Raw genomic sequence first — 22,149 nt, forward strand, 5'->3', positions numbered from 1 at the left:
CGTTGGCCCTTGGCTGACGAGTCGGAGCCTTTAGTCGACTGGTTAACGTCGTTGCTTGCGGTGTGGGGAGACACGGGTTCGCGTCCCGGATGTGGTGTTCCAGACTGCCCCCCCCCCGAATTCGCTATAATACGCTCTAGCAAGTACACCCGCTTAATCTACCGTCTTTGCTCGCACCCCCACGAGTAGCTAGCAGTGTTTCTCAACCCAGTTCTCAAGGACCCCCTATCCTGCATATTTTCTTTGCAACCCTGAATAGGTACCTGTTTGTAGTTATTCAACCAATCAGCAATGAATTTTGTCAGATGTTGCACACCTTGCATAATTAAGTGCTGCGAGATGATTGGTCGAGTAAGTACAAGCAGGGCTACCTATGCAGGGTTACAATGAAAATCTGCAGGATAGGGGGTCCTTGAGGACTGGGTTGAGAAACACTGACTGCTAGTGATTTCGGACAGCCGAGCTCACTGAAGCTCAGAGGTGTCACACCAGCACAGCGCCCCCGGGGAACACTAGGTATGCGTTTAAAACCGCTAGGGTGGAATCTATTTACAGGTAGGAACTAATCTGGGGGAAGTTCACAACAATTAAATAAAGATTTCGGGGAAAATAAAGAAATAAAATAAGAAATTTGGCTCGGCTACATTTGCAACAAGTCAAGTCAATTTTATTTGTATAGATAGCCCAATATCACACATGAAAAATTTGTCACAGATCAGAACAGAAATTACTGAAAGAAAAGTGAAACGAACGTTCATGATCTTGATGTAATTTGAATAAAGTTAAACTTGGCCCATTTTGTCACCATTTTCTTGGTGCAGGGGGACACGAAACTCTTTCTTCCTCCAAAGGGGGGGCATGACAGAAAAAGTCTGAGAGCCGCTGCTCTAAATTAATCTGCTTACAAAGGAAAATCCCCCAAAGTTGTTTGCTGTCGCGCAGCGATTAAGTCAAGTGACCGGTCGTGTGAAACTTCATTCTTGTTTTGTCCCAAATCCTGTTCGGCACACAGGCCCCTGCTGGAAAACACCAAGGTGCTGGGTGATAATGTAAGGATATCGGATTACATTAGGGTAGGTGCGTGGGACATGCTGCAGGATACGCCCGCTTGTTTAAGCCAGGGGCCGGTGGTGCGAGCCTTGTTAGCGGAGAGGCTATAAAACGCCCGCCTCCGTATTCACGGGCGTTCAGAGGCACATCTGCAGTTCAGAGTGTACAGAGACCGGGTCGTTTTCCTCTTGCCTGAAAGCATGACTGCCGGGAAGATTTGGGACCGGGACAAGTGCGCGTCGACGCACAGTGGAAAAGGTAATCTGTCTGTCTGTCTGTCTGTCTGTCTGTCTGTCTGTCTGACTGACTGACTGACTGACTGACTGACTTTTCTAGCTCAAAGCAAATGACCAGACAGCATGTTTGGCGGATTTAAGGGAAGTCCTCGTTGCGGCTGGGGGGGTACCCGTGTAAGGCGCAACTCGTGTACCCGGCCACAGATAGAGAGATATTACATGGAGGCTGTACCTTCATACTCCGTTTGGACCAAAGGGGGAAAAAAAGGAAAAATTTTTAAAAAAATATATGAATCAAGTAGCTCGCTGTTGGGTTTTGTTTTGGCTCTACCTCATCAATCTGGGGCATTGATGTGGATAGCTTTAGTTACCAGTTGAGAGCATCTTTCAAATGTGGAAAGTGAAGCATATGATCATGACGTTATCATCATGCTGAACCAGTTTTTCCAATATGTGAAATAACTGATCATGCATTAAAATATAAAATCTAAATGCGCTTTTCTTCTATGAGCACCGTTTTATAGTTTAACTGTTTGACAAATCACCTTTTCCCCCTCAAGTCCAGATATTTTTCCAAATAGGTATATAATCAGTTATACACACCATTGGGTATATAGTGGACGTTACATGAGATCCACCTCTCTCCAAACCGCTGAGACATAATAGTGTAACACTTTGTCTTGTAATTGGACATGTCCTGTGGGTGTCAGAGATGACGGTGAGGACAAGGAGAGCTCTGTGGCTGGTGATGGGCATGCTCAGTCTGTCCCTGCTGCTTGTGGTGCTTGGGATTTACACAACGACCCGCACAGACAGCCTCAACGTCAGCGGCTACATCTCTGGAGTTATTGTAAGTGCTAATTCATCAACAACACGTGTGTGTGTGTGTGTGTGTGTGTGTGTGTGTGTGTGTGTGTGTGTGTGTGTGTGTGTGTGTGTGTGTGTGTGTGTAGTTTAGAGTTTGCAGCTACCAGGACATCAATTTTTGAGATAATTGTTAATTATAATCATTCATGTAATCCATCCATCCATCCATCCATCCATTTCCTTTATCCACTTAATCCAATTCAGGGTTTCAGGGCGTTCATGAAATCAGAACTACCTTTCTTAAATTCACTACAACAAATCAAAGTCAAATAGCTTAAGTCTAAGTCTCTCTCTCTCTCTCTCTCTCTCTCTCTCTCTCTCTCTCTCTCTCTCTCTCTCTCTCTCTCTAATGTATGTATAGATAGATAGATAGATAATTATTGCTAATGAGATATTTCGTATTTATTATTGAATAAAACAGTTTCATGCGTGCAGCTAAAAAAAAACAAACCCGGAGGACTATTTCACAGCGAGGGTCCTCCCGCGTGCGTTTGACGACATTTAAACTAAGTCCTGAACAGCATGATAACTACTGAACAGCATGATAACTACTGAACAGCATGATAACTCCTGAACAGCGTGATAACTACTGAACAGCATGATAACTACTGAACAGCATGATAACTCCTGAACAGCATGATAACTACTGAACAGCATGATAACTACTGAACAGCATGATAACCCCTGAACAGCATAACTACTGAACAGCGTGATAACTACTGAACAGCGTGATTATTACTGAACAGCATGATAACTCCTGAACAGCATGATAACTCCTGAACAGCGTGATAACTCCTGAACAGCATGATAACTCCTGAACAGCGTGATAACTCCTGAACAGCATGATAACTACTGAACAGCGTGATAACTACTGAACAGCGTGATAACTCCTGAACAGCATGATAACTCCTGAACAGCGTGATAACTCCTGAACAGCATGATAACTCCTGAACAGCGTGATAGCTCCTGAACAGCATAACTACTGAACAGCGTGATAACTACTGAACAGCGTGATTATTACTGAACAGCATGATAACTCCTGAACAGCATGATAACTCCTGAACAGCGTGATAACTCCTGAACAGCATGATAACTCCTGAACAGCGTGATAACTCCTGAACAGCATGATAACTACTGAACAGCATAACTACTGAACAGCGTGATAACTCCTGAACAGCGTGATAACTCCTGAACAGCATGATAACTACTGAACAGCGTGATAACTCCTGAACAGCATGATAACTCCTGAACAGCGTGATAACTCATGAACAGCGTGATAACTCCTGAACAGCATAACTACTGAACAGCGTGATAACTCCTGAACAGCGTGATTATTACTGAACATCATGATAACTCCTGAACAGCATGATAACTCCTGAACAGCGTGATAACTCCTGAACAGCATGATAACTACTGAACAGCGTGATAATTCCTGAACAGCGTGATAACTCCTGAACAGCGTGATAACTCCTGAACAGCATGATAACTCCTGGCAGCGCTTTATCCCCAGGTTTAAGTTGTTTCATCTTCCTCCATGTACAGACTTGCATTATAAACCAAATTGGCAGTGACAGTGGCTTTGCCCAACTCTGACAGGGGTCCGTGGTTTGATCCCAGCCCCTCCTTGTGGTGTGTCCTGTGTGTTTCCTTACCGCTCAGAACCACACGAAGACATGCATGTGGTTCTGGGCGGTAAGGAAACCACATACAGTCTCCAAGTCAACCACATGACTTGGAGACTGTATTGTGAACAGGTGTGAATGTGAGTGAGAATGCATCTGTGTCCTTTCCTGTGTCGGGCTGGTCATGATGATGTCTTAACTTGTATCTAGCGTCTTCAGGGATGGGCTATGCTCTCTTGTGACAGGGAATCGAATTGAACGGGTATATATATAACGGACCAGCATGGACTATGAATGAACACTTTGCGTGATGGCATGTTGTCTAAATTGCGCTCGACGAAGTATCTACAACACAAACTCATTACTCTGTTAACGCAACACTCTCCTAACCAAACAATGATAGCGCCCCTCGATTTCAAGGCAGTGACTGTTGTAATATGTTCTCCGCAGTTGACCTTTGGATCATTCCTGGGACTTCTTGGACTCTGCTTAGAAGAAAACCGCAAACAGCTGGTATATACATCTACTCTGCTTCTCACACTCATCCTCACGCACGCACACGCACGCAAATACACGCACGCAAATCCTCTGCCAAAAAAAAAAATGTCCCACCGGAGTTTCATTCTACTTACCCAGCCAGACATTTCGAAGCGGGTTTTGACCACGGCCAAAAGGGATATTTGTGAAAAAATTATGCTTTAATTGTTTCCAGGAGGGTTTCTCGGCAACCCACGAAAGAGATCCGATAGCCGTCAGGTAGGAGACGCTCGATCCTACCCTGGTCCACACCGTAGGCAGTTTGTAAACTCTGTGGACGGGAGGCAGCCAGGTCACTTTCTGCTTTGCCACAGATTCCCATCAAATGTGCAAGGGGGATTTCTTTGACAGATTAAATTAACAAAGGACATGCAATTGCCTTCCATTCCACTTTGGAGCAACACAAACATTCTTTGTGTAGATAATGCTGGATCTGCTCAGACTTCGTTGTTAAGACGTCTGGATTCATGTTGAAGGCCAAATTATAAATCTGGACGGAAGCGGGAACAGTGATGGCAACTCAAGAACCAGAGGCATGACCTGAAACCCCATTAAATGGTCTGTGGTTACTGTTACGTCAAGTCAAATCAGGTTTATTTGTATAGCCAAAAATCTCAAAATAGTCCCAAATGGTTTTATACAATCATTGCACTATACGAAACCCCCTAGTTCAAAGCACCACATAACATTGTGTATTCATGTTTCTGTGTGCGAGTCTGTCTGGTTTAAAGTTAAGTGTATGTTTCATAATATTTTCCTCTCAGCTGCATTGCTTTTCATTAGTCAGCAAGCTTAGGATCCAGGGCGGTGTTTTTAGCCCCCATCATTTTTCTCCGCTTTGCTTTTGCATGTACCATAAAGCAATACCACCATAGAGCTCAGCAAACAGGAACTCGGGCCAACACACTGCTAGCTTCACATAGCCTAAGGCTTGGCAGCCTTTCAACACAAATGCGGGTTTTGTGAAACGCAGCTCTATGTGAGGCGACGGGACCGAATGTTAATCTTCTTCTTCCGTTACCTCTCTCGAATGAAGACCAGTGAAGCGAAACCCAAAGGCAGACGGACACAGAGTACAGAGAAACCCGAAGGCAATTTTAATGCAGGGAAAAAAAATCAGTAAACAATTGCCACAAAACAATAACAGGGGAATCTAAGGTGGGGCTGTTGCGACGATGTGCTTGTGTGACCGGTATACTTTTTCATTTGCGTTGTGTAGGAAAGACAGGACAACTTCTCTCATGCATGGGATCTGTATTCTGTCGCATATAAACAAAACAGGGCAGGTTTCAGGAAACTTTAGATCAGCTCCTACTGTAGCCTCTTTCTACATGTCCAGAGCGGGAAAGAGTGCGCAGCTAGCAACACAATTTTATACAAAAAGAAATAAAACATACCTGCCGCATATAAACAAAACAGGACAGGTTTCAGGAAATGTCAGATCAGCTCCTACTGTAGCCTATGCAAGAATTGGGACCCACATTAGACATAAGACACATTAGGAATGGATAAAATAAATTACAGGGGCAGACAAAAATGAACACATACCTCTTCCTACATGTCCAGAACGGGAAAGAGGCAGAGGTCAGGGGGAACATACGTTTTGGGGCTACTAACAGGAAATGAGGTCACAACAGGGAGGGGCTACTATAAGCGTTTCCTGATGATATAATAAAATAAAATAATAATGTTAGCAATGAAAATAATAATCATGTGGTGATACTTTGTGTAATTATACAACATATTTTGGTTATGCCATTTTAACCATGCTACACTCACCCCCGTAGAATTACACAAAAATTGGAACATATCACAAATTGCAATCACCCAACACCACAACACCCACAATAAAGTCAGCAATACCTGCCACCTACTAAGGTTAGGAGGGCCACAGACTGGCGAAGCGCCAAACCATATCTGAAACCACTCCACGGACAAAACAAGGTGCCTTTTACACCTCACCAAAATGGGCACAAAGGGGTGACGACTCACAAACGAAATCAACCAAATAAAAAAAGAAATGGCAAATTCCACAGTGTACATTACACGAACCAAACAGCAATGTAGGCCTCCATTACACTATCCATATAAACACATTAGGCCTAAAACAAAAAGGAGGCAGACTGTGGAGCAACAGTAAAGCGTGGACTGAACTGAACCATGGTTTCAATCAACCTATGAACTGGCCTCACTACCCTGCCATACCTAGAGTGAACACTATTCTCAGGGCCCTTAGGTAGGATGTCAGTGAGGGGAGGGGCATGGGGCAAGGGGACGGTGCGAGATGAGCAGCATCATCGGTGGGGAGGACATCTACTGCTGGGGAGGGGGTGCACTCAACAGGTAAGTCACTGACACTCTCCATCTCTGCATGGCTGGACTGATCACAGACCCAGGAAGCAGTGCAATCATGTTCACCCGGGTTCTGCCTTGAGGATGAATCCACTCCTGAACGCTCGGCCTCACTGTCAGGCTCTGACACTGCCGCTTCAGGATCAGGCATGTGCAGCGTAGAGTGGTCATGGGACACTATGTCAACACCCTGAACAAGATCACCCTCCATAACCAGTGTATTGCTGAGAGGGAGGAAGTTGACTGATAGGAGGAGGTTCCTGTGGACAACCCTCACACAACCATTGCGGTCCATGATCCTGTAGATGTGGAACTGTGGCTTGGAAGCAACAACAGTGTGAACATCCAGCTCCCACTTGTTGGCTAGTTTCCGCTTGCCTCTTCCGCCTCTGTTCGCCACTAGGACCCGGTCACTGACAAAAAAGAGGTAAGCCCTTGACTCTTTTGTTGTACTGGTCCGACTGATGTTTTCGCTCCACAGACGAGTTCTTCTGGGCCAGCAACATGGCAGACTGAAGATTGGCAGTCAGAGACTTCACATATTCATTGTAGTCGCTGACTAACTCGTCACGCAGGACGTTCTTGAACAACAGATCGACTGGCAGGCGCGGAACCCTCCCAAACATCAAATAGAATGGGGCAAAGCCAGTCGTCTTGTGCTGCTTGCAGTTGTAGGCAAAGGTCATGGTTTGGACCATCTGAGGCCACTTGTGCTTTGACTTTGGCGGGAGGGAACGCAACATACTACCCAGAGTACGATGGAAACGTTCAGTGCCCCCATTCCCCATGGGATGGTATGGGGAGGTTCGGGACTTCCCAACGCCTGACAACTCCAGAAGCTCAGCAATCAGCTCACTTTCAAAATTAGCCCCCTGGTCAGAATGAAGGCGCCGCGGGAAACCATAGAGACAAAAAAAGTTTTCCCACAGCTTCTTGGCCACCTGCTTCGCAGTATGGTCTTGACAGGGGAAGGCATGTGCTACCTTGGTAAAATGGTCAGTTATGACGAGAACATCCACAGACTTGTTGTTGTTGTCTTCAGCCGACCAAAAGTCGATACACACAAGTTCCAGTGGAGCCGAAGTTGTAATTCTCTCCAGCGGGGCCCTTGCTGCCGGCTCTGGAGTCTTGCTGAGCACGCATCTGGGACAGTTCCTGACATAGCTTCACAAATTCCTCTCCATATCGCACCAGAAAAAGCGCTGACGGACCAGTGACGATGTACGAAGCTGACCCTGGTGACCAGCCAGGTCGTGAACGCCACCCAAGGCCTGCGATTTCAGGGAGTCTGGAAGAACGAACAGAAACCTCCTGTGTTTGGTCACTTGGTCCTTTGAGACTCTGTACAGGGTTCCATCCAACACGGTAAGTTTCTCCCATTGCTTCAGAATCCGTAACACCATCATGCTCTCCTTATCCCGCTCACGCCTCGAAGGTCTCCACTTCCTCTCAACGAAGTGTAGGACTCTCCCGATGGTAGGATCCCGTCTCTGGTGGCTCTGCAGGTCTGCGGATGAGAGTGAGGAGAACACATCTTCGCCAGGAGGAGCTAGCCCGCCAAGGTGACCAGCCAAGGAAGCAGCCCTCTGCGTCGGGCCGGACTCCCAATCACCACAGGAGGAGAGGAGAGATGACACATCGTCTTCGGACAATGACACGCCACCAGTAGCACACAGAGAGTGGTTCTCGACAGACTGAGCCAGACAGGTCACATGGAATGCATCTTGCACACAACTGTCGTCGATGCTGCACACTTGTTCCAGCAACTCTGAGTAGGGCTCTGACAGGAGATGCTGGGCTAGAGGTTTGACAAAGGGAGTCCTGCTGAGAGTATCAGCTACCACATTCAGTCTGCCCGTGACATGTTTGATCTCAAACGAGTATGGGGACAGTTTAGAGACCCAGCGCTGCTCACACGCATCCAACCTCGGCTTCGTCATGATGTATGTGAGCGGGTTGTTGTCAGTCCAAACGGTGAACTTGTGGCCCTTGAGCCAGTGGCTGAACTTGTCACACACGGCCCATTTCAAAGCAAGGAACTCGAGTCTGTGAGCAGGACACTTCGCTTGGCTGCGACTGAGGGCTTTACTGGAAAATGCGATGGGTCGGGCTTTGTTTTCGCCGGCAGGGACCTGGGACAACACTGCACCCAAACCATCCAGAGAGGCATCAGTAAAGAGGATGAACGGCCTGTTGAAATCTGGATGGAACGACAGAGTGAAGCAGTGCAGACATCAGGCCCTCAAAAGCCCTCTCACAAGCCGGATCCCAGTCCTGGGGAGTCAGTGTGCGGAACGTCCCCGCTCTCCTGCAGTCTCTAGAGCCCTTTGGCTTGCGCTTCTGTCCTCCAGTCAAAGCAAAGAGAGGCTTTGCCATCTTCGAACAACCAGGGATAAAATGCTGATAGTACAGCGCCATGCCAAGAAAAGACCTAATCTTCTTCTGGGAGGGGGTGCAGCCATCAGCTTCCATCAGATCATCTTTCTGGAACCCGGAGATGACAGTGACCTTTTCCTGGTCAACAGAGACTCCACTGACATCAACTACATGACCTAGGAATCTCACAGACTTCCTCAAAAAGTTACACTTCTTCTGTGAGAGCTTCAGGTTACTGGCTCTGAGTCTTGTAAAGACGACCTCCAGCCGCCCCAGTGCTTCTTCCTCCGATGGAACAAACACCAGCAGGTCATCCAGGTAACGGAGGAGACTGGAGATGTTGAGGTCACCGAAAATGCTAAGCATTATGCGCATGAAAGACACGGGACTGTTGCACAGACCTTGGGGGAGCCGATTATACTCATACAGGCCGAGGGGTGTTGTGAAGGCTGTGAACCTCCTGTCAGACTCATGGAGCGGGATGTTGTAGAACCCTGAAGTCGGGTCCATGGTGCTGAACAGGGCGTTTCCTCCCAGGGCAGCGAGGCAGTCCGCCTGATGGGGCAACGGGTGAGCGTCTTTGACAGTCTTGGCATTGAGACATCGAAAGTCGGTGCAGATCCTCAGGTCTCCGTTCTTTTTCCAGACCATCACGAGGGGGGAGGCATACTCACTGATCGATTTACTGATAATGCCTTTCATCTCCATGTCTGACAGCACCTCTCTCAGCTGTTGATAGTGGCCGGGGGGGACATGGCGGTAAGGGAGGCGGAAGGGGAGGTCATCAGAGAGATGGATGCGGTGGACAAACCCCTTCGCTTCTCCACAATCCAGCTTATCCCTGGAGAAGACATCGTGGCAAGAGAGCACAAGTTCAGCCAACTTCCTCCTACAACTCTCAGTTACCTCACAGCCATCAACATCAATGTCTCCCAAGCCACAATCCTTCAGCAGCTGCACTGGGTCTCCAGCTGACTGTGGAGGCGAACTACGTGAGTCAGAGGCATCGATACCCGATCTGCACATCCCCTGAATAATAGGTAAATCTTCCACAGCCAGGTAGGGGGGAACATCAGCTATCTTGGCGTTCCGGCGCAGTATTATGGGTTTAGGTGTCGGGTTCAATACTTTGACAGGCACCCAGCGGTCCCCCCCACATGGGTGTCACAACTCGTCCCACCAGGATGTTTCTGGGCATCGAACGTGCAGCAGTCGGCTCCACCATCACGGTGCTCCCAGGTGAGATAGATGACCCACTGGGCAGCTTCCCCCACACCACATAGTCGCGCTGGGGAAGGAGTGTGACGGCCTCTCTCAGTCGCACAGTACCCACAACATCTGGCACGTCCAGGCCTGACCACCGGGAAATACAGATCAGCAGCTGGAAAAACTGCTCACAATCAGGGTCAGTGTTGCTTGAGGAGATAAGCTTCCAATACATGTCATCCCCCTTCATTTTTTGAATGATAGATCTGAGAACATTGCTCCCTACAATAAACTCATCCTTTTGGTTCGGAACAACGAATGATGGAACAGTGAATTTAAAACCATAAACATCAATCTCCAACTCATAAATGCACTTTGGTCTAGTCATACCACCACCACAACCAACAAGGACAACATTGGGTGGCGCTGGCTGGGGACAGGGTAGAGCCCCAGAATCTCTAAGCTCACTCTCTGCAACTTCACTGAGGGTACGTGACATACTGCCCGAATCTAACATACCTTTCAACACAATTTTGTCATCAATTTTAACAGGAGCATAAAACAACTCACTACTCAGCTCTACTCTCGGAGAGCCTGTCAGTATGACTATCTCATCTCCAGGTGATGCACTACAGGTCTGTACATAAAGTGAATGCAAGTCTTCTTCTTTACTGAGGGTTAAATCACGATTGCCCCTGCTACCCCTCTCATCACACAGGCGCTCTAGTTTAAATCTGCAGTGGGAGACTGTGCTGGCGTAACTGGGGGCTGGGGGCCCGTGGGGCATACATTCACAAAGTGCCCAGGCTGATGACAGTGGAGACAAAGTCTGTGAAACCTGCAGTGTGAATAGGTCGTGTGACTACTGTCACCACACACTGAGCATGGGGAACTGGACTGAGCGTGAGTGCGTTCTGGCATGCTGGAATAGCCTCCTGACCGGCAGGGTTGGATCTGGGGCTGGCGGGAGTTACTCTGAGACCGGTGAGAGTAGTTCGGGGACTGGTTGGGAGCCTGGCCCGAGGTAGCTAGTGTTGCCGTACACAGAGACAGGACCTTGTCAAACAGGGCGGTAACCTGCTGAACGTTTGCATCAGTAACAGGCACAGTAGGCATAGGAGGAGACTGAGCGGCCAACACAGGGGGTTGTTGAGACTGACTGGGAACAAGAGTATATGGAGTGGCAGGTGCAGATGAAACCGGTGGAGAGGTTACCATGACAGGCTGGTGCTGTGTGCCACAGTGAGGGGCTTGCACCATTCATTAATGTGTGCAGACTGAGACGTTTGCGTGTTGGGGATGGGCAGCTGTGCTCTTCAGATTCCTCACATGACCATCCAACCTCTCATGGACTTCAGCTGCTGTCCACTGCTCCACGGGCTTGAACTGGAAATACACTGCCAGTCTGGGGTCAGGGCAATGAGTGATAAACATCATAACTACCTCAGCACTCGGATCCTCAACACTCTTGTCTCGCCTGCGGAGGCTCTCATCAGCAACATCGATGGCTTTGTTCAGTCCGATCCAATAATCCATTGCAATCTCTGACACACGCGGCACAGTCCCATAAAAGTCCTTCATAAGCATGCTGGAGTATGTGAGCTCGCTGAAATTGCGTTTGAGGATGTCAAATATTGTGGTAGGAAGCTCAGCTGGACTGACTCCAGGACGACTACAGAGTGACACTTTCACCACATCTCTAGCTTTACCACTCAACCTGCTCATTATCAGGTCAGACCTCTCAGCATCTGAGCCGCAGGCCATCCTGCTCATGTATCTCCTCATCATATCTTCCCACTCATGAATGGAAAATGTTTCAGACTTGCCACCTTTAAAAAAGGGGGGGGGGCTTGGACTCTGACTGGACTACCACTTGAAGCTGTGTGGGATCGATAGTTACATTCTGGTTGTCTAGGCTGGGACTGAGACTGGGGGCTGCTGGGCAGGTGCATGGCATGGAAGCTAGCAGCGATATTGTCACTAATCTGCTTAGCTAAATCAGTAATAACACTGCCCAGTGTTTCAGTAGTAACAACAACCTGGGGGGAAGTCTGCTGAGACAGGTGGGGGGCGTGTACAATAGGTGTTGAACTGGCAGAGAGACCTGAAACACTGAACAGTGACTCATCATTCCCCTGATCAAAGCCACCCACAACAGGACACACAGACCTAGACCTAGCTCTCCCATACCCAACCGGCAATACTAACTGCCCTCTACCCACACTAGTGGACTGTCCCCTCCCCATACCATGAATGAACTGTCCCCTTCCCACACCATTAGTAACATCATGCCCATCAGAGGAAGGGCTAACAGGTGTATTGAAAATATCTCTGCTAGACATGTCTCAATTAGGCTATAACAGTGCATAAACAAACAAAATGAAACAAAAGCAAACGAATTCACAGCATCAAAACATCTAGCCTATGGCTTCAAATTCCTTAACAAGATCACAGGAAATAGTTTACCTAAAACAAAACTAATTCTCTTTTACCCATAAATAAACATACACCGCTCTAGCCAGCACAATTTGCGGGGAAAAAAAAACTCGACAGAAAGAAATTCCTCCCAATACGATCTCCCCTCCCCCGCACACAGTCGTCACCATTCAACACGGAGCTCAGCTAGCATCTGTAGCGCTATTAGCATAGCAGGCTAAACCTGATACCATGAATGGAGCGGGGCGGGCTGAGAGAGGACGGCGGCTGCAGCAGGTGGCGATGCTTTCTCATCGGCGACGACGGATCGGACGGGTCATACGGCACCAAGTGTGACCGGTGTACTCTTTCCGTTGCGTTGTGTAGGAAAGACAGGACAACTCTCATGCATGGGATCTGTATTCTGTCGCATATAAACAAAACAGGACAGGTTTCAGGAAACTTCAGATCAGCTCCTACTGTAGCCTACGCAAGAATTGGGACCCACATTAGACATAAGACACATTAGGAATGGATAAAACAAATGACAGGGGCAGACAAAAATGAACACATACCTCTTCCTACATGTCCAGAGCGGGAAAGAGGCAGAAGTCAGGGGCAACATACGTTTTGGGGCTACTAACAGGAAATGGCGTCACAGCAGGGAGTGGCTACTATAAGCGTTTCCTGATGATATAATAAAATAAAATAATAATGTTAGCAATGAAAATAATAATCATGTGGTGATACTTTGTGTAATTATACAACATATTTTGGTTATGACATTTTTAACCATGCTACACTTGCGCTGGCTACCAAAGTCCAAATTCGTTGAGCGAGGGGTTGTCCGAGGCAGCCCGAATCCGTGATCCAGGAAGTCAAGTCCGAGGGAGGGGTCCAGGGAGAGAGACCGCTGGAGGGGGTCCGGGGAAACGCGATGGTCGCTGGGGACGAGGAGCGAGGGAGACGTGGGGAGCCGGAGGGAGGGTCTTGAGGGAAACAGAAACAGCGAGACGAAAAACAGGAACACAGGAGTTAGACCCTGGGAGAAACAGAACAGCGTGGGAATAGACACGAGAAAGGGGTTAACCGGAAACTCGGGAATAGGCTTGTCAGAGCTGTTACCGCAGGGTTCAGTACGTCCAAGCCCAGAGAGGCGTTATGGGAGGCTTCTTGTAGCGGGCTGCCTGACTACCGCAGGTGCGCCTCATGGATGATGGCAAACACCTGGCGCAGCGCCGCGCCGCGCTCGCCTCCTTGTTCCCGGCGCGTCCGAGCTGGGGGAGTGGCTTGAACGTGCCGGCGAGGCAGCTCGGGGCGATGAGACCGCAACACTTTCGGCTTGTTCCCTGTTTCTCAGGGGTCGCCACAGTGGATTTATGCCCTCAATAGCTTTCTGTCTGATGCATCCCTCTCCCGCAGTCCAACCCTCCTCATGTCCTCCTCTATCTGGGGGACATGAGGAGGACCGAATCTTAATCTAGCTCTCATAAAGTGCTTGTCATTCCCATCTGTCTACCTGTTGCATTACATTACCCTGAAGAGAAATTAAACAGACTGTTAAACCCCGCTGCCCTTTTGTATGGATTTTACACGTTCTCCCCGAGTTTGTGTTGGTCTGCTGGAAAAAAAGTCCAAAGACACAGAGGTTAGGTCAGCTGGAGGTGGTTGAGTACTCTGGGTCTGAATTCTGGACGGCTCTGATAATAACGGTGCTTATGTGGACTCGCTGTTCGGTGTGGCTGCTCCCCCTCCAGTTCCTCATGTTTATTAGACGAATCACTACCGGACACTACTTTTATACCACCCCTGTCAATGCACAGCACATAGAAGGCCATGGGAATTATACAACTTGTCAAATGTGGACACAAAGAGGACACAATTACCAAAGGCGGGTGGATGGTTGACTGTGGAGACTGATTATGCTGGGTGTGAGATAGCTAAACTGGAATCCAACCATCATCCCTGTTCCTGACAGCGCTCTGTGTTTTTTAGTGATATAGGTCCTGTTTGGCGCATTCCTCCATCCAGATGTCTCTGAATTGTCTGGAATTCTGTTGGGGAGGGTAACAAGTGATTAATGGAGGAAGGAGAATGGTATTGTGGAGTTAAACTGTGATAAGAAGATGGTACCCCTCAGGGACGGCACATACAATGGTAAATCCCCCCAAAAAGACTTGGATGATTTAACTGCTGGGTTTTCTGACTGCTTTTTGAGGTTGCCTCCCGAGAGGGTTATGGAGGCTATACAGATCCTCTGAAATCGACGCGGTTATTCCAACCAGTGCCTCTCTGCAGCTGTTTTTGAGGCAACGCTAAAATCAGCAATTCCAGTCGAGGAAAATGGATCCTTTGCACTGGTTTAACAGTGTGTTATAGCCTACAGCATGTTTATTCATTGAGGTTTTCCTGAGTCTTCATGTCAAAATGAAATGTGTGTGTGTGTGTGTGTGTGTGTGTGTGTGTGTGTGTGTGTGTGTGTGTGTGTGTGTGTGTGTGTGTTTCCCTCTTAAATGTGTCTTCTCTTCAGTTATCGGCTGCCATATTGTTCCTCAGCTTTGGGATCATTGCATCCTTTCTATGCCTGTTGATAGATGGGGTCTTCATTGTCTTTAATATGGTGAGTTACACACACACACACACACACACACACACACACACACACACACACACACACACACACACACACAACACATTGTGAATACGTGTGATGTCGGATGTTTAGACTGGACAAAACACTGCATATAATGAATAAGGTGTAAAGCAAAAAACAGCAACAAAAAAGCTTGTTGACGCTGGACTAGGATCTAAAAAAAGAAGAAGCAATTTACAGCCTCCACCGACATGTGATCCCGTATAATACGCTCTTAATGGAAAATTCATCATTTTGCAAAGATTTCCTGACAACAGACCTCCTGTGAGTTATAATCACCGCCTTTCGGACATTTCCCACAATTGGTGGATGGCAAAAAAATCTTCTATTTTTGTGTGTGATTTTTGTTTTCTCGTCGTATTATGTGTGTACCAACACTGAAATCATTGTGTGAGAAAGAAAACTTAATAGCAGTAAGGTGCTGGATGTGATTATAGTCTGGAAGGAGAAGAAGTCCCATCACACACGTCAAAAAACCCTTACTGATAGGAAAGTCTTTCATTTTCAATATGTGAGCTGAGACAGAATAGGACTTAAGGGACCTGAAAGACTTTCATAACAGGGCTTTCTGTCCAGTCATGAGTAGTTTGAAGGGTGGACCGACAGGCAGCTGCTCTGCCATCTCTGGACGACAGCTGAACTATGACCGAGCTTTATTTGAACTCAAACCACAATCCAGTCTGCAGTGTTGTCAAGGTGTGCATCATGGGAGTTCATCTTTCGACACAATGAGCGAAGGTCCAATATCCCACAGAATCAAACTGTCAGGGTCTGAGCACGGGCCCATGCAGCTATCCTAAAGTTGAGCATGTTTACATGCCACAATAAACCGGTAACTGGGAATAATCAGGTAATGGTAGTAATCCGATTTGATGTGCTTACCTGCACTTTAGTAATGCGATAATCGAAGAAAACGGGTTTACAGGATTCAGTCAATAGCTGGATGTCTTTCCAAGTACATAACGTCAAACTGTTATTTTCAAAACGTCCTGTCAACGTGGCGTCGCTCACCACGGCGTTTCCGCCGCTCCGGGTTGTCCTCTGTCCTCATGTGGGACGTGGTGCTAAACATGCAAAACACCGCTCTCCTTCGCCTTCTGCATACGGGCAGGAAACGACGAGACGCGTTTATACGGCAAGCGTCTGCCGTTGGTAGAAGCCCGCCTCCGCCATTTTCGTTGAGACCTTCTTAATAAGTGTCTCCCCGTTTCTGTATTTCCGTCCATTTAGTAGATGTTGAATATTAAGAGTTGTCATTTCATTTAACATGAGTTTGGTTTCTTCCTCGCTCCAAAACTCGCCATGTTTGATTAACTGCATCCGCTCGCGTTTTGACAACATCCGGTTTAAAAAAATTTTTTTTACACATGCGCAGATGTAAAAGAACGAAATAAACCAGATTAACAGTATACATGCGCCGAATAAAACGGAATATTGGTCAAAAAGCTAGGTGTGTCTATGAGATTTTTCATAATCCGATAACAGCCTTTATCCGATAAAGTATATCGTATTATGCTGCTTACATGACCGCTTGAACAATCTGGTAACTCCATAAATCCGATAATGATCGTGTAACCGGTTATTTTCTTGCCCAGCGCGGGATTCGATACGGGATGTACTGCACCACAAGGCGACATCACTAACCGCTCGGCTAAAGGGTCAGACCCGTTAGCTAGGGGCTAACGTGCAGACCCGTTAGCTAGGGGCTAACGTGTCTTATTAGTAGTTTACAGTCGTCACCCTCTCCCGGAAGCGCGCCCTCGCGGTTTGTTATTCCCGCGCTCCGAAGAGACTTAACCCCCCCCCCCCGAATAAGCGCCCTGATAGACCAGCGACGGCGCTAATGCAGCGACTAGGACACTTACCCACATCCGGCTTCCCACCCGCAGACACGGCCAGTTGTGTCTGTAGGGACGCCCAACCAAGCCGGAGGTAACATGGGGATTCGAACGGGCGATCCCCGTGTTGGTAGGCAGCGGAATGGACCGCCACGCCGCCCGGACGCCCCCGCCATGTATTTCTTACTAGACTAGAGGTAGACGTGTGCATATTTACATGGGTCGTGTTCCTGTAATGAGAGGATGCCTTTCTTCCGGGATCTTATCTTTTAGATGTAAGAGGAGGTAGAATGGACCAAACTACCAAACGTAGTTGATTCCAGCAAAGCACCTTGTGCTCACGTTGTGTCACCTTTTTATACTTCGCCGCAATTAGATAATCAAACAGACCGCAATGTGTCCCACACTTCACGATTGCGGTGTTTTTTTATGTGCCGGAAGACTTCGGGGAACATGAATTTATGACATGTGCTTTTACTTTATTAGACAGCTTACTCTAATAAAAGTGAAATTCAATCAGGCTGAAATTGTTCCCAGTTCAGTGTTAGTTATTAACTTTCAGTTCAACTCAGGAACCCCATACACCTTGTTCCAAGATGAAGCATTACTGTAGGATTACAATGGCCCGCTGTGAACTTCTGACGAGGTCCGGAGCTGATGTAATGCCCGCCCGTGTGAGCTTTTAACGGGGGTGGGCAGAAAACCCAGTCTTCAGTTATTGCTTACTGTGATAGTGGGAATGCGGTTGGAGAGACACAATAGAGGAACGCTCCAACAGGACCTGATTCCAGCCCAGTGGGACACATGTGTAGATCTTAAGATGAGGAACCTGATCCTTTGGCTATCTTTGGGAATCCTGACTCTTTTCTTTACTCATCCAGCAGGACATGCCACCTAAGTGTGTGTTGCAATCACGCAATAGCATCCAATAAAAATAGCTGGACACTGCACATTAATGGAAGTGAATTGCGAAATGTCCACGCAGCACTGTTGATGAAATAGTTTATAGCTTTTTTGAATAGTATGTCGTCTGTTATACTGTAAAATATAACCTGGTTGCTGGTATATGGTTTGTTTAGGTTGGGTTTACACAGTGGAGATTGTAGAGAGTCATACATGGGGTGGCAAAAGGAAGGCACCCACAGCACCCATATTGTGTCAAAACAGGATAATTCATCTGCCTGCCACCAGGCCCCCACAATGCTGCTCATTTGCGCCCCCCCCTCCGGCTCAGTGGCCCTGAGGGGTCCTGTGCCCCCCCCCCTCACCACCATTTGTTTCACTACTGGGAAGCATGGCCAAATCTATGCTCAAAGCACTGTACTGAAGTACTTTGCCCATAAATACATTATATAGCTTCTGCCACGAGTATGTTTCCTGCAGAGAGTAGTCATCTGTGTGCCTTTATCTTACTTCAATAATTACTTTAACCACACACTCATAAACCGTGCATGTCATAACCATTTACTTCTAAATGCACAAGGAAACACCAAATTAGGATACAGTGAATCCTGGAAATTAACAGCTTAAGCTTGTTTGAAAAACACAAACATGAAAATTAGGCCGAGTTTATCCAGCACGTGCAAAGTAGTCCGCTCTTAAATCAGTTTCAGTGTCTGGTCTCGTTTCTCTGCACGCTGCACACAGCTTTTAACAAAAATACTTTTGGGAAACGCCCTTTTTAAGCAAAAATATGCTCCATATCTTAGATCCATATGGGCCCAGGCTTCATACTGTAGCAAATAGCAGCCTATGTTTGTGTATTCCTGTGGTTAATGGCTCATTGTTACCTATATATAGGCACCAACATAAATTAATAGTAATCATAAAGATAATAAATGTCAAATTTCCTATGAATTACCACTATACAAGTGAAAATGCTTTTGTCACCACATTGCCTTGTGAAAATAGACGTTTAGTGGTCCCAGGCTGTTACACTGACAGACACACCGAGATACTCTGCACGTTCTGCTCTGCAGCCAGAGCAAACAACAAGACCATTAAAATCCCGTGTGGGTGGTGTGTGGACCTTTCTCTCCCATGCCCCCCAATGGGATCGCCACTGTGTTTGCATATTGGTTTGGTAGCACAATTTCCCCCCCTACCACCCTCCACCCAACCAGAACCAGTGTCTTTACCCTAAATAAAGCCAGCAGCCCCCGCCCCCCCAAAGTTCAAATGTTGTCCCCAGTATTGTCCAGCAGCACGTACACTAAAACACATCCTCATCCCCACTCTAAAAATAGTCCAAAAGGCTGGGGCTCCGGGTAGCATAGCGGTCTATTCCATTGCCTACCAACATGGGGATCGTCGGTTCGAATCGGGTGGGAAGCTAGATGTGGGTATGTGTCCTGGTCGCTGCACTAGCGCCTCCTCTGGTCGGGGGGGGGGGAGACTGGGGGGAATAGTGTGATCCTCCCATGGAACTCCTCACTGTCGGGTAAAAAGAAGGGGCTGGCGACTCCACATGTATCGGAGGAGGCATGTGGTAGTCTGCGGCCCTCCCCGGATCGGCAGAGGGGGTGGAACAGCGACCGCGACGACTCAGAAAATAGAGTAATGTGTCGTGTGTCGTGATGCAGAAGCTCATAGTCTTATCATTATTACTGTTATTAAAGCAGCTGTAGACACTGTTTCAACCCCCCCCCCCCAGCATTTTCATGTGTTTTTATTGTTTCCACATATTAGCAGCCTGGCTACTGTCCAAAGCAAGAAACAAGCATAAGAATCCCAATTTGAACTAGAAACCCAAATCTCAGTGCTCTGATAAAGGCAGAGTAAAAGTATTAATAAGTAGGCAGGTTGTGTTACTTACTGATCCAGTAGAAAGAATGACAACTGAGTGTCGGTTTGGAACCCTCTCAAGTCCCCCGGTGTAGTGTCGAACACTGTTTCCCCGTCGAGATCTGTTTCCCCCTAGCCAGAGTCCGATACAACACCAGGACGCTTGATTAACATTAACATTAACATTAACCCAACTTCAACCTCAACCTAACATTAACCTCAACCTAACCCTAAGCTTAACCTTAAACTAATCGTAACTGATAGCTAACCTGTTTCCATGCGAACGATTTCATCTGGTTGGCACTAGAACGACTGGGATTCACTCCTACCCCAAACGACCATGGGTGGTCAAAATGACCGCAGGTTTTTAAGCTCCATATTCTGTCAAGATAAATACCCAATTGAAATATTAACGCATAACGTTAGTATGTCTGTTAGGAAACGACTGACACCAAAATTAACATTTTAACAACTATAATACTATTTTTAAACAATGAGAGACATGGTCGAATTTGAATAGCAAAATTGAAAAAGTGAAAATATTACCTGCAAAACAAAACGGAAAACGCATATTGCTAATCTAACAAATGTGACAAGGCCTATAAAACGTGAAATGTAGAAAGAGAAGTGAAAATAACCATTGAAACCCAAACAACGACCGGAACTTAAAAACTACTACAACGACCATGGACTGCGCACGGAATTTAAACTCTATATTCTGTCAAGATAAATACCCAACTGAGATATTAATGCATTGCATAAGTTAGTATGTCTGTTAGGAAATGACTGACACCTAAATCAACATTTTAACAACTTTAATGCTATTTTTCAAACAATTTAAAATCGCCGCTGTCCAATGTCTGTAAATAGTGCAGCGCCTCGGTGGGTGGTTGTCATGGTGCGTCGGAAACAACGGCTGTAACCAGACATAAGACCAAGTTTAGACCAATACTCTGCACTAGAGAACGCTATCGTGTTTCTAGGCCAGCGTAATGACGCACACGATGACGCAACAAATTACGCGCCATCTTTTTGACCGCTCGTGGTCATTTTAGGTAGCTCTTATCATACCTTTTTTGTGTAATTGATCTAAAACTCATTTAAATGCAATTATATGCAATTTTAGGAGCATTCAGGTAACGGCAGATCTGTTATTTGAATGGCGGCCTTGGGGAAACAGAGTTCAATGCAACACTGGAGTTCGCTCCATCGAGTGATGCTCGACCGAGGTTCCCTCTTGTTTTACCTTTTCCTATCACTCTCCAGCTTTGCCTTCTCCTCCTCCTCCTCCTCCTCCCCCAACGGGGTTCTTTTTCTCTTGCCGGGTAGAGTTTCCACTGCCACTTCGGTTGCTCCATCGCCCGCCACTTCTGCTACTGGGGTTAGCTATGGCTAGCGATAGTTACTGGGGAAAAGAAAAGTGCTATCCTGTACCTATTTTGGCTGCGCAATGGTTGACACACTTCCTTTATGCCATACATCGAGCCTCCATTAAAGCGAGGCTTATAGGGAACCAATCTAAACGCCGATAGTGTCATTCTATAGCCATTACGCTGTGCGTAATATTAAGTTAACGCAAAAAAGTTGTCTACTGCCTCTTTAAAGCACTATTATTATTATTATTATTTAGTAGTAGCAGTAGTAGTCGTAGCAATAGCAGTAGTAGCAGTAGTAATAATGGTACAGTAGTAGTGGTAGTAGTAGCAATAGCAGTAGTAGCAGTAGTAATAATGGTACAGTAGTAGTAGTAGTAGTAGCAATAGCAGTAGTAGCAGTAGTAATAGTGGTACAGTAGTAGTAGTAGTAGCAATAGCAGTAGTAGCAGTAGTAATAATGGTACAGTAGTAGTAGTAGTAGTAGCAGTAGTAATAGTGGTACAGTAGTAGTAGTAGTAGTAGCAATAGCAGTAGTAGCAGTAGTAATAGTGGTACAGTAGTAGTAGTAGTAGTAGTAGTAGTAGTAGCAATAGCAGTAGTAGCAGTAGTAGTAGCAATAGCAGTAGTAGCAGTAGTAATAGTGGTACAGTAGTAGTAGCAATAGCAGTAGTAGCAGTAGTAATAGTGGTACAGTAGTAGTAGTAGTAGTAGCAATAGCAGTAGTAGCAGTAGTAATAGTGGTACAGTAGTATAGTAGTAGTAGTAGCAATAGCAGTAGTAATAGTGGTACAGTAGTAGTAGGAGGAGGAGGAGTTTTTGTAATTTGACTGAAACACT

General features: G+C 46.8%; 1 protein-coding gene across 1 annotated transcript in view; it reads left to right on the top strand.

Moving 5' to 3' along the window:
* Positions 1-1,250: 1,250 nt before the first annotated feature.
* Positions 1,251-22,149, top strand: part of LOC130115279 (transmembrane protein 255B) — a 40,873-nt gene continuing 19,974 nt past the window's right edge. The window contains exons 1-4 of the mRNA XM_056282892.1: positions 1,251-1,308; positions 1,997-2,136; positions 4,226-4,288; positions 15,192-15,281. Coding sequence (XP_056138867.1) covers positions 1,251-1,308; positions 1,997-2,136; positions 4,226-4,288; positions 15,192-15,281 — 351 coding nt within the window. The remainder of the gene's footprint in view (positions 1,309-1,996; positions 2,137-4,225; positions 4,289-15,191; positions 15,282-22,149) is intronic.

Source organism: Lampris incognitus, chromosome 7 (genome assembly GCF_029633865.1).
Source record: "Lampris incognitus isolate fLamInc1 chromosome 7, fLamInc1.hap2, whole genome shotgun sequence".
NCBI classification, from domain to species: domain Eukaryota; kingdom Metazoa; phylum Chordata; class Actinopteri; order Lampriformes; family Lampridae; genus Lampris; species Lampris incognitus.